The sequence below is a fragment of the Rhineura floridana genome, chromosome 7 (genome assembly GCF_030035675.1).
Source record: "Rhineura floridana isolate rRhiFlo1 chromosome 7, rRhiFlo1.hap2, whole genome shotgun sequence".
Lineage (NCBI taxonomy): Eukaryota > Metazoa > Chordata > Lepidosauria > Squamata > Rhineuridae > Rhineura > Rhineura floridana.
Window position 1 is genome coordinate 153,408,248 of NC_084486.1, and position 12,645 is coordinate 153,420,892.

At 50.5% G+C, this 12,645-nt stretch overlaps 1 protein-coding gene across 5 annotated transcripts in view; it reads right to left on the reverse strand.

Moving 5' to 3' along the window:
* FGF12 (fibroblast growth factor 12) overlaps positions 1-12,645 on the reverse strand; it is a 291,558-nt gene that overhangs the window by 131,083 nt on the left and 147,830 nt on the right. The window contains exon 1 of one of the 5 annotated variants that reach the window (XM_061634542.1): positions 409-622. The exons of the other annotated variants lie outside the window; for them this stretch is intronic. Coding sequence (XP_061490526.1) covers positions 409-607 — 199 coding nt within the window. The 5' untranslated portion in view covers positions 608-622. Of the gene's footprint in view, positions 1-408; positions 623-12,645 lie in introns of those variants that run through there. 5 annotated transcript variants of the gene reach the window in all.

Below are 12,645 nucleotides of genomic sequence, written 5' to 3' on the forward strand. Positions count from 1 at the left end.
GGGCGCTTTCTACATCCAAAGGCAAAAAAGGGTTAGGCTGGGTCTATCTGCGTCTATTAGTCCTGATGGATCGTTAGAACCTCCAGGTTCAGAGGCAGCAGATTTCTGCTGAAGAGCTGAGGAAGTGGATAGCCCGAGTGACCTGGCCTCCCTGCCCCCGTTAAAACGCTTCACAGAGGCGGCTGCTTGGCCACTGCTATAAGAGGCCGAGCTCAACGGGCCCACCTTGGTATCACCCAAGGGCTACCGTATACTGTTACCTAAACCAAAGGCCTGAGGAAAAAAATCTCTGCACATGCTCAGAGGGCCGAGCCCTGGCGATGAAACAAAGCCCACTCGTCCTCGTCCGCTTTCTGGAGCTGGGACGCCGCACCCACCCCCCGCGCCGGCCGCCGTCGAGCGACTGACCTGGTCTCCGCCGGACGTGCCTCTTCCGGGCGCTGCAGAAGCGCACCTTGCTGAAGACGCCCAGCACGTGCCTCTCGCAGAGGGAGCGCCCGTCCTTGCTGGGGCTGGAGCGGCGCTTGGAAGTGGACACGCGGTCGCTGTTGGACTCGCGCGCCTGGCGCTTCTGCCGGATCAGCGAGCTGGCGATGGCCGCGGCCATGGCCAGACGGGGCGGGCAGGGGGAGACGGGGCGCGCGGGGGTCACAGGCCGCTAGCCATCATCGCCCCCTCGGTGGCCCCCCATCAGCGCAGGCAGCGGAAGCCCCCAGGCCGGGCGCCAAGCACAGCCCCTTCCCTTCTCTCCCCCCCCCCAGCCCAGAGGCTGGGGGGGAAAAGACGCCTCTGCCCCCCCTTTTGTAGATCCGACGGGAGGGGCTCTGCAGGCTTGCCGGGCGGAAGCTCCCGCCTTGTCCAGTGCTCCGATGACCCTCGGGAGGTTCGTGGCTGCTCCTTCCCTCTCCAAGCCCCGCAACAGCTATACCCTCCAGGACCGGGCTTTGCACGAAGGGACGGGCACGGGCGGCGGTCCTTGTTGGAAAGCAATGAAAGAGATACAAAATCCAGCTCGCAAATGCACGCGCGGCGGCCGAGGCGGGGCGCGTCTCCTGAGCGCTGCCTCACTCTCCCCCCGCAGGTCCCGAGGCCCCGCGGTGCATCACCAGGAGGGGCAGGGGGAGGAATCTGGGTCCGACGGGGCGGCGGCTGACTCCGACAACGCCAGAGGTCTGGCAGTCTTGCCACGGGGGTCTCCGGGGACAAACCAGACTCGAATTGGCAAGCTACTGGGCCGGAGAAGCGTCTGCGAAGCCCCCCTCATCGCCCCTCTCCGGCGGCGAGGTCTTTGGCTGCGCCCCCCTCTCGTCGTCGGCAGCGGCGGCTCCAAAGGCGAAGGAGGCGCCGTCTGTCTTCACACTTGGGGACCCCGCGGTGGGGGGGGCGAAGGCGGGCTCTCTCACACGCCCGCCCCCCTTCGCCGCCGCCGCCGCCTCCTCTCTCTTTCCGGCGGCGGCGCTGCGGCACCTGCAGCCTGCTGGCCCCCGCTGCAGCCCCGGCCCCAAGCCAGCCACATCCTCCCGCCGCGCCGGCCTCAGCTCCGTCGGCCCATCGCAGCGGCAGCGGTGCCCCCTCCTCCGGCTCCTGGCAGCCCGGCGGTGGGCCGCTCCCACCAACAAGGGGCTTCCCGGCCGGCGCCGAAACCGCTCACGGGCCGCCCGGGGGCCGCCAAGCCGCTGTGGCCGTCCTGGCTGCCATCTCTGCCCCCCCCCGCTCCTCAGCGGAGATTTTCAAGGCGGGTGGGGGGTCCTCGGGTCCCGATCCGGCGGCTGAGCGGCGGCGCTGGGAGACTGGCAGCCGCTTCTTCCCCCTCCGAGCCAGCCGGCAGCCTCGCCTCCCTTCCTGCTTCTACGCAATCCTACGTGACCGAGGTTTGGATGAGAGACTCGCCCGGCGGCCGAGCACCCACTGCGGGCGCAGCTGATTCGACGGCTTCCCAGGGCACGGCGGGCTTTCGGCCCGGGCACCTCTTCCTCGGTGCTTTGGGGGCCCCTCAGACAACGAGAAGAGCCCTTCTCTGAAGACGTGCCGGACGCCTGGGTCCCTCGCTTCGAGAATTAAGGCAGGGGGCGGATTCCAGACAGGAAGCAGCGCCCCACCCCTCTCCTCAGTTCGAGCCCGGAGCAAAACACGGACGTTATTGCGGGGCCATAACCCCCCCCCCCAGTCTTAGGTACCTTTAAAAGACGGTGATCCATCCACTGGCGGCCTTGACAGCTGAATGGATCCTCCACATTTGGAGGTAGTCTACCTCTTAATGCCTGTTGCTGGGGTAGGAAGTAACAAGGGCAACCCCTTTCCTTCAGGCCCTGTTTGCGGGCTTCCCAGGGGCATCTGGGTGGCATTCAGATATGCCCAATCCACAAATTTAGTTGTTGGGTTGTTGTTACATTAGCAAGGCATCTTTGTGCCCCTGGTGAAAGAAAAGCCTTTGATTAAACTTCAGGTGAGATGTGGTCTCATCACTTAAGAAGTTCCCTCTGCAGAGAGGCTGCAGGGTCTCCTTCAGGAAGGGAAAAGACTGACAGGCAATTTCACCTGGGACCCATCCAGCGCTAGGATTCCATGGCTCTCACAGGTATCCCTCCCTAGAAGTCTGCAAACTTATTAACTTATGGAACACAAAGCAAACAACATCAGCAAACATAGTGCTGGGGTGGGGTGGGGTGGGGTGGGGTGGGGGTTTCTGCCCTGAAGATCTTACAATCTGACTTTTAAAAGGGGAGGGGAGGCGGGAGGGGAGGGGCCAGGCTCAGTGAGAGGTGGGTGTAATGCGCACCCACAGCAGTCGCCCAGGCCTCCCCCACACAAAGATTTGAGTTCTGGCATCTTCTGCAACAACGAAAAGATTCAGAGACCCACCTGTGTGGGGGTGCAGCTGCATGAGCAGGTGGCCAAGTGGCCGAGCCTGGCACAACTGGAGAGGGAGGGGCACCTACTGTTTTGAAAATGCTGTCAAAAGGCCAACGCTCTCTCAAACCAGAATATTTCCAAGTGCTTCTCAAGCAGAAACCTGGTGCTCTGCAGTCATTTTGGACTACAACTCCCATTATCTCCAGCTTGGGGCTGATGGGAGTTGTAGTTCAAAAACATATGGGGAGCATTAGATTGGGAGAAACCTGCTCCAAAGGTGAACCTGCAGGGTTTCGTTTCCTTTGGATGAGAAAGCAATAGAGGCTTGATATGCTTTTAAAAGATTTGCTTTATTTACAACTGCACAAGCAGGAGTCAAAGACGCCTCTAGGAGGAGACGGCGCATATTCCCAGAGAGAAATGTGCACAGCCCCCCTCCCATATGTTCCGTTTGCAAGAGGTGCAAAGAACATAAAGCAAACCTTACAAAGCCACTGCCCATTTCGAGTCTTCTTCCCCAAGCTCTGATGGGTGTCTCATTCCAAAAGCTACAGAGGAGAGCCCCCATCTATCAGTAGACAGGCCATCTCCTGTCATGAACTCCCATAGACATAATATCAGCAGATCATGCTGAACAATTCGCCAGCAATCAGCTTAACAGGGATGTTCAGCCTGTTGGAATATGTGGTTCAACTGCAACTTGTGGGTTGAGGCTGCATGGGGTTAAAAAGGGTAGCTAGAGAGGAGACCTCCTGGTTGCTAGGCTATACCTGTCCTTTGATCTCCTGCTGTCTCTCCCTTCCTGCTAGACTGATATGCAGAGGATGTTGACCACATCTCCTTCCTCCTCCTTCTTCTTTCTCGTGAGAGGGAGAGCAGACATCTCTTTTTCTCTCCCTCTCCTCCAAGTATGAGGGCAAACACTCGGCTTAGTGTTTGCATCTCCAACTTAGCTAGTTAGCCGCCCTGGGCTCCTGCTGGAAGGAAGGGCGGGGTATAAATAAAATAATAAATAAATAAATGTAGAACTCTTTCCTATCAAGTATGTACTTCCAGAATAAAGTAGTTATTTCTTATTTGAAAGCTTAAAGTCTCTGACTAATTTGCAGGGAAGGTATAATCTTTAGCAAGCATTCACACACATAAAGGCTCACTCAGTCTCTCCTTTCCCAATTTCGCCACTCTGCAACACAGCCGGCATCCATAACACCATATCGTTTTCATGTTTCTTTGGTGGCTGCACCTCAGCACACATCAGAAGCCTGTCTCTTATGCCCACACTTGCATCTAAGATCATAGAATCATAGAATAGTAGAGTTGGAAGGGGCCTACAAGGCCATCCAGTCCAACCCCCTGCTCAGTGCAGGAATCCAAATCAAAGCATTCCTGACAGATGGCTGTCCAGCTGCCTCTTGAAGGCCTCCAGGATCCGCCAAGAACACCAACAGAACACCAAGAAAGGCAGTCAAAGTGGCTGCTCTAAATTCCTGGAGGCTCGCCTGGGAATGAGCATTTCTCCGGAGCCTGACAATACCTGGACTTGAGCAGATGCGGAACAGTTTTAATTCAGCTTCAGAATTATATTTCTGTGACGAAAAATACATGCAAGTGGCCCCAATGGCCATGGGCAGGAAACATTCAGGGGGGAAGTTTGCCATTATTTTGGGCATGAGCTCAGTGGCACACCAGATGTCTAGCATACAGGAAATCCTGGCTTCAGCCCTGCCATCTCCATATACAGCAAGATGCTTATACTGGGTCAGACCATTGGTCCATCTCGCTCAATATGGTCTACACTGACTGGCAGCGCTCTCCAGTGCTTCAGAGAGGGATCTTTCCCAGCTCTACCTGCCTATGCCAGGGATTGAACTCGGGGCCTTCTGGGTGGACAGTGGATGCTCTGCCATTGAGCTATGGCCATTCCCCAGTTAAAACAGCCAGCGTGGTGCAGAAGGTGCAGTGTCAGACTGGGGTCTGGGAGACCAGAGTTCAGATCCCCATTCGGCCATAAAGCTCACTGAGTGACCATGGGTGAGTCATTATCTTTCATGCTGAGAGGATAAAAAGAGGGGGAGAACCATGTTTGAATGCCACCTTGAGCTCCCTAGAGGAAAGGTGGGAAATCAATATAATAATAAAATAAAAGGATTTGGGGTAGAAGAGCTGGGGAAAAACTCTCTTCTCCTGAGACCTTAGAGAGCAACAGGCAGAAGCCAGGTTCACGTGCCCATTTAAAAATGCAGAATAAAAAAGTCCTCTTGCTAGTGCTTTTGCGTGTGTCTGAGTGACGAGATTGGCCTGGAAGAGAGTTGTGGGGCTGCAGTTTAACTGGGCTGTTGCTTTCCCTCTCTCTTAAGCCGCTATCCGGTTTTGCTGTCCTAAATCGATAAAAGGAACTTTTGCATTCTTTGCTATTTTACCTCTGCTGGCTTCTGTTGCTGCGTGGAAGAAAGGGACAGGTGTCAAGAATGAAAGAGGCCTGTGACAGAGATGCTGATGGTGACAATGAACAACATCTAGAGGGGGAAAGGAAATGTGTGCCACAGAGATGGACATGACCAAAAACTACATAGCTGTCCATGCCACAAAGTTGGACCACCGTAGTTCCAGTCCATGGGACCAGGATACCTGAAAGACCATCTCACCCCTTGTATACCCAGTCGATCACTGCACTCTGCAGGTGAGGGCCTCCTGCAGATACCATATTATCTATTATTATTTTATTTATTAGGTTTGAGAGCCAGTGTGGTGTAGTGGTTAAAGAGTATTGGCCTATGACCCAGGATACCAGGGTTCGAATCCCCACCCAGCCATGAAGCTCACTGGGTGACCTTGGGCCAGGCACTGCCTCTCAGCCTCAGAGGGAGGCAATGGGAAACCCCCTCTAAATATCACTTACCATGAAAACCTTATCCGTAGGGTTACCATAAGTTGGAATTGACCTGAAGGCAGTACATTTACATTTTTTAAATTAGATTTATATCCTGCCATTTCTCCCAGTAAGAGCCCTGATCTCATAAGGAGATCCGTTCCACACAATGTAGGAAGCGGACCTTCAGTGTGGCGGCACCTACTCTTTGGAATTCCCTCTCCTTAAATATTAGACAGGTGCCATCTCTGTTGTTTTTTCAGTGCCTACTGAAGACCTTCCTCTTTCAACAAGCCTTTTAAGCAGAGACCTTTTCCCAGTCTGCGTCTGTGTTGGAATTGCTTTTAAAGATTTTTTTAAGTTGTTTTGTTTTAAAAATGTTTTTAGTACTTTATCATTGTTGTCTGCACTGGAGTGGGAGGAAGGGTGGGATATAAATTTAATAAATAATAATAATGGTGCATTGCAGAAGGCCGCTGATTCATAGGGTCGCCATAAGTCATAATCAACTTGAAGGCATATAACAACAAATTGCAGAAGGCTACAGACAGACAGGCAGCAGGCGTAGAGAACATACCTCCAGAGCAAACCATTCCAGACTATTCAAGCAAGTAAGCCAAGTTGCAGGCTGCCTACTAGGGAGGGGAGGAGAGGGGGACGCTTCTAATTAACTTGAGCTGGTGAAAAATCTCCCAATGCCAACTACATGAAGCACAATTTGAGCAAGTGCAGAAGTCATCCATTTTAGGATGTGGGTGGAGGATAACTGCAGCCACCACCCCATCATTCAGTCTATGGTGATGGCAATCCCAGGTGACCCACAGGAAGAAGGAAAGCTCAGATCATTTGGAGTGGGGAGTTCACACACAGGCAACGTGCAGTCTGCCTGATGTGTTTGTTTTGTTTAAAACAGCAGTGAGGAAAGTCTGGGCCCCTCCTCATGTTCTTGGACTCGAACTCCCATCAGCCCCAACCAGCATGGCCAATGGTCAGGGATAAGGGGGGTTCCTGTCCAGCTACCCTTGGAGACCACCAGGAGGGCTGTGGATTCCCCACCCCTAGTTTGAAATGCTTACATCTTGCTTTCTACCATATGCAACACACTGCCACAGTAGCTAAGTTTATTATCAGTATATTTTTAAAACAAGATTAAACGCTTTAAAAAAATTTTTTTTAAGTTGTTTTGTTTTAATGTATTTTAAAGTCTGTTTTTATCATGTTTTAAAGCGTTTTTAGTGCTTTTGTTTGCCGCCCTGGGCTGCTGCTGGGAGGAAGGGCGGGATAGAAATCAAATAATAAATCAATAAGATTGAAAGCAGGGTGGAAACAACCAGCCGAAGGGGTTGAGCTCCAGGATCTGGGGTGCCACAAGAAAGGTGAGACAGACTTGTCTTTGCCTCAGGTCTCAAATTGCCATCGGGGAAGGGCTGGAGGGCAACCCAGGTGTTCCAGGGACTGAGTGCTGCTGACATGAAAGTGTTTCTGCAAATGAAGTTGCAAGTTGCTCTACAGTCAGGGGTAGCCAATGTTGTGGACTAGAATTCCCATCAGCCCCGGGCACCATGGCCACTGGTCAGGGCTGATGGCAGTTGCAGGTCAACAGCATCCGGAGACTACCACATGGGCTATCCCTGCTCTACATGCAGGGGGTCACATGTTCATGTACAGCAATCTACATGCTGGTCTCACATTGCTATGCTTGCTGTGTAGGGTGTGTACCACATAACTGGCCCTGGAGGGTCAGAATAAAGGTCACAAAAAGCATGGGGTGTGTCGACTCTCTTCTCTCTGCCTTAAGCAGAATCCCTTTGCCATTTTCTTATGACAGCACTGGACTACTTCAGAGGGTTGCTGTGGGGAGCACTGCAATAATGGCATGTGGAGCACTTTGAACACTCAAGACAGCTATTTAATTGTGAATATTTTATGTTGCTTTGCAATCTGTATTAACAATACTCATGTGACACATTTCAGACTCAAAGGCATCACAAGTGAACATTCCCTAGCTTTGCTAATGGTCAATCATAATTTAATTATTTGTTTGAGTTATTGATTTATCAGCCCGCCCCACATCAAAATGATCCCAGGGTAGGCTGCAACATGAGACAAACAATAAACATCTCAGATACCAACATTATTAAACATCAGCTAAAATTGCCAAAAAACCCCACAAATTTATAGCTGGGAGAAAGTCAGTATTTTCCCCAGAGGTATAGCTCAGCAGTACAGCACCAAATCTCTGGCATCTTCAGGAAAGGCTGGGAAAGTCTCCTGCTTGAAACACTGGTGATTCGCTGCCAGTCAGAGTAGACAATACTGAGCTAAATGGACCAATGGTCTGACTTGGTATACGGTGGCTTTCTAGGTTCCTGTGTTCCTAGTCTCAACCAGCAGCTTAACTCAGTTCTTACTAAAAGAGAGCCAATGTGGCGCAGTGGTTAGAGCATTGGACTACGCCCTGGGAGATCAGGGTTTGAATCCCCACGCAGCCGTGAAGCTCCCTGGGTGACCTTGGGCCAGCCACTGTCTCTCAGCCTCAGAGGGAGGCAATGGTGAACCATCTCTGAATACCGCTTGCCATGAAAAACCTGTTTGTAGGGTTGCCATAAGTCAGGATCAACTTGAAGGCAGTCCATTTCCATTTTACTGAAAGCCTAGCAAACAGATGCATCTTTAACTGCTGGTACAAAGTAACAGCTGCACCAGATCCCCCTCCTGGGTAGGTCATCCCAAAGTTGGGGTGCCACACCAACCCCAACACGAACTTCACCAGTATCGGCAGGCAATTATAAAGAGAAGCTCCAAATCACTTAAGGCTTCATATATCAACATTAGCACCTTGACTTGGCCTCAGAAATGCATTGCCACCCAGCGCAGGTCCTTCAGGACTGCTGTTGTACAGCTCCAACTGGCTGTCCTGTTCAGTATCCTGGCAACTGCATTCTGCACTAGTTGCAGTTTCTGAACCACCTTCAAGGGCAACCCCAGACAGAATGCATGACAGCAATCCAACTGGGAGATTATCAGAGTTATTGTGGAGAGGCTGTCTTTGTCTCAGGGCAGCCATAGCTGCTGCAACTGCTGCAGCCAGTTGTTAGTGGCTTGGAGAGAGCAGGGCTCCGCACCGATCCTGCTGGGGACCTGAGCACGTTTGGACTGTCCCCCTCCTCTGCTTCACAACTGTCTTGTGGCAGTTAGACAGGAGCAATCGACGGGGGTGCATGCACTGTCCCTGTTGTTCTTGCCAGAGCTCTCCTTTTGGAAATCTCAGTTTTAAAATGCAAAATACTTCTTGTTTCTTTGCGCTAGAGTAGCACTTTTATGCAGATCTGAAGGTCTCCACAGAGGTCTCCACATCAGTGAGTGCTGCATAACCCAAGTTGGTGCCTGACAATTGCTTCTGCACAGGGCATCAGCATCGGGAGATACAAACTGCCCGGTACACAGCCATTGAGCAGCTGCCCACACATCCCCAAAGAAGCAGTTGATTGCTGCTGTAAGCACCACAAACCTGGAAGAGGTTGAAAATCCATCATCGTTTTAAAAATAAATAGCCCCAGTTGCGAAGGAATAAAATGAGGTTTCTGCCCTCAGTCCCATAACAGCTAGCAATCCACCCCCACCTCTAGCATTTTCACATCCCCCACAACTCTGTGGTTCTGGGAAAAGCACACACTACTGAGGGGGAAACTCCGTAGTTTAACCAGCCCTTGTCAGAGGTGCTCATCCTTCCGCACCGTTGAGGAAGACTGATGTTTTATGTTTTATTAATATTTCATCCTCTGCAAGGAAGCCCCCTTTTGCATGTCGCCAAATAATTAAAATTCATGTTGCTTCAGCACTCCTGGGTGTCTTGGTGTGGGTGGAAGGATTTTGAAACAGGCATGGGGAAGCCCTGATATTACAGCATTTTAACTGTCTGCCAGCCACTGAGCGTCTGCAGCATTTGCTTTGCGTAGAGCGGAGGAGACTATATACAGCTCAACAGCGACAACAAATTCACTACCCTTGCAGGGAGGGCATTCTCTGTGGCAGCCCCTAAGTTGTGGAATTCCCTCCCCATTTGGTGCCCTTCAAGATGTAGTCTCCTTTGAGAGATGTAGGACCAACCCCGTTCTTGTGACTGTAATTTGTTTAAAATTGCTTTTAATATTGCATGTTTAAACTGATGTGATCATCTTCATCACATGGAATGAAAAGACTGGATCCTGGGGTTGGGGCTTCCACATCTGAAAAATCCAAAAGAGGCTTTGGGTGGCTTTGGGGCCACTTCCTACCCACCACCCTGGAGGCCTCTATTGCAACCTTTGCCAACTGGTGCCTCCAGGCGATTCACATTGCTAGTCCCAAGCTCTAAGGAAGCATCCCTCTCAATAAAATCAAAGCATACATTATGCCCCAGGACCCCCACTTCTGCAATATGAGGGGGCTAATAATAACACTGGTCCTGAGGATGTTTTAGATAGGAGATATGGTAGCCCTTCATATTACTATTTTTCAAGGCTGAATAGAAAACCGAAGCCTTTCTTCAAATTCCACTCTATCCCTGTTGGCAATCTTATCTCTGACTTACAGCTGATTCCTTGAAAACATAGTCGCTTTTTAAACACAAGCAAACCACTAGCCCCCTGCAAAGGAGCTGAGGCCTTGCAAGTAGTTCTTCTGTGTTTAGTAGCTCAGACTTTGCTGCTCTGTCTCTTTGTGACTTGCTTTTTATCCTCTGACTGAGGTCAGTTATTTATGGGCCAAAGCAGACATTGTAGATGTCAGCAGGTGAAGATTGCTGGGCTGAATGGGGGTTTGCAGCTCAGCACAGCCTCCAAAACCCAGTGCAAAGTGCTGTTCACCTGCTTCACAAGCACCGATGATCAGCTGATAATCGGCACTTGTGAATCCCCATGCGCAGCATCTCACAAAACCTGACAATCAACTGATTGTCGGTGTTTTGTGAGCTGTGCCTTTGTCCGCATGGTTTCATTTCAAACCACGTAGGCAAAAACAGGTCACCTGACATCAGGTGGCCCTTGCCCATGGAGGGCAAAGAGATAAAGATTGGATGCACTGGGCAGATCCAGTTCCCCTGCCTCGCTGGAGCTTATTTTATACTGTTTTTAATCTTATTAACTAATCTTTGGTTTGGACCCTACTTCAGACGAAGGGTGGATTATAAATACTTTTAAGCAGTGCTTTCTTTGGTTAAAAAAAAAAGAGGAGGTGCTGGTACTCATGCCTTGATAAAAGTGCTGTGGGTGCCAGCACAAAATGGTTGCCAATGGCAGCCAAAAAAAAGGTGGCATTACATTGTACTGGTAATTTTTATCACCAAAAAATGTCCTGTTTTTAAGAAATAACAGTGGCGGAAGTTCTGTGTGTTTAAGCATGATCTGCCTCCACTGCCTTTGAAAACCAATTGCTGGGGAGAGTTGCTCTTGCACCCAGGTCCTGCTTGCAGGCTTCCCATTGAGGCATCTGATTGGCCACTGTGACAACAGGATGGTGACCTGTGATGAGCCCTTGGCCTGATATCACCAGCAGGGCTTTTCGTGTGCTCTTATGGAACTGCCCCAACTATGTAGAAAGGGGATGGGTAGGAGATCTGATTTTAAAAGCAATGGGGCCTATAGGCAAGGAGAACTGTATTTAGTAGTAGTGGTAGTAGTAATATCCTGCCCTTCCTCCCAGTTGGAGCCCAGGGTGGCAAACAAAAACACTAAAAACATTATAAAACATCATAAAAGCAGATATTAAAATATATTAAAACAAAACATCTTTAAAAGCACCTTTTTTAAAAAAAAGCTTTAAAAACATATTAAAAAGCAATTTCAACACAGATGCAGATTGGGATAAGGTCTCTACTTAAAAGGCTTGTTGAAAGAGGAAAGTCTTCAGTAGGCGCCGAAAAGATAACAGAGACTTTTATCTTGTGTCTTTTATCTTTTATCTTAACAGGTGACTGTCTTTTATTCAGAGGGAGGGAATTCCACAGGGTAGGTGCCACTACACTAAAGGTCCGTTTCCTATGTTGTGCAGAATGGACCTCCTGATAAGATGATATCTGCAGGAGGCCCTCATCTGCAGAGCGCAGTGATCAACTGGGTATATAAGGGATAAGACGGTCTTTCAGGTATCCTGGTCCCGAGCTGTATAGGGCTTTGTACACCAAGACTAGAACCTTGAACTTGGCCCAGTAGCAAATGGGCAGCCAGTGCAATTCTTTCAGCAGCGGGGTGACTTGTTGGCGATACCCTGCCCCAGTGAGTAGTCTCGCTGCCACATTTTGCACCAGCTGCAGCTTCTGGACCAACCTCAAGGCAGCCCCACATAGAGTGCATTACAGTAATGTACCCACCCCATTGTCCCAAGGAGTGTGCGAATGCCTAGGAAAAGATCTGCAGGGAGGTTAATCACAGGCCAAGGGGAAGAATCTGCACTCCTCACCCCTGCACTCCCTTTTGCTTTAAAATTCATGCAATTCTGAATATTTCTGCTGTGATGCTTTGCCAGGGCTATCACATTCCTGACATCTGGAGGGGGGCAGTCTCCTGCTATAACACAACAAAAGCTGGACAAAACAATCCAACCCAGGAAGATTTGTGGCATGAACAGTTACAGGATTTTAGTGGGAAGTTGCAGGATGCGCACGGATTGCAGTCTGCCCCCAAAACATGTGCAGGCACAAACAGTATTAAAAAGGGGAGCACGCATAATCACCCCAACAACATCATGACCATAAATTGCCATGAATGCACAATAAAAAGGATGTCTGGAGGGGCCCTCCAAGTGGCTGGCCAGTTTGATTCATCCTGAGGAACCTACCAACCACTGTTGTAATATACCATGAATATTTCAGCACCCAAGGCTCGCTTGTTTAAACAAAATATGCAGCTCCCTCACTAGGGCATTCATTAGCCTGTGATGGGTCC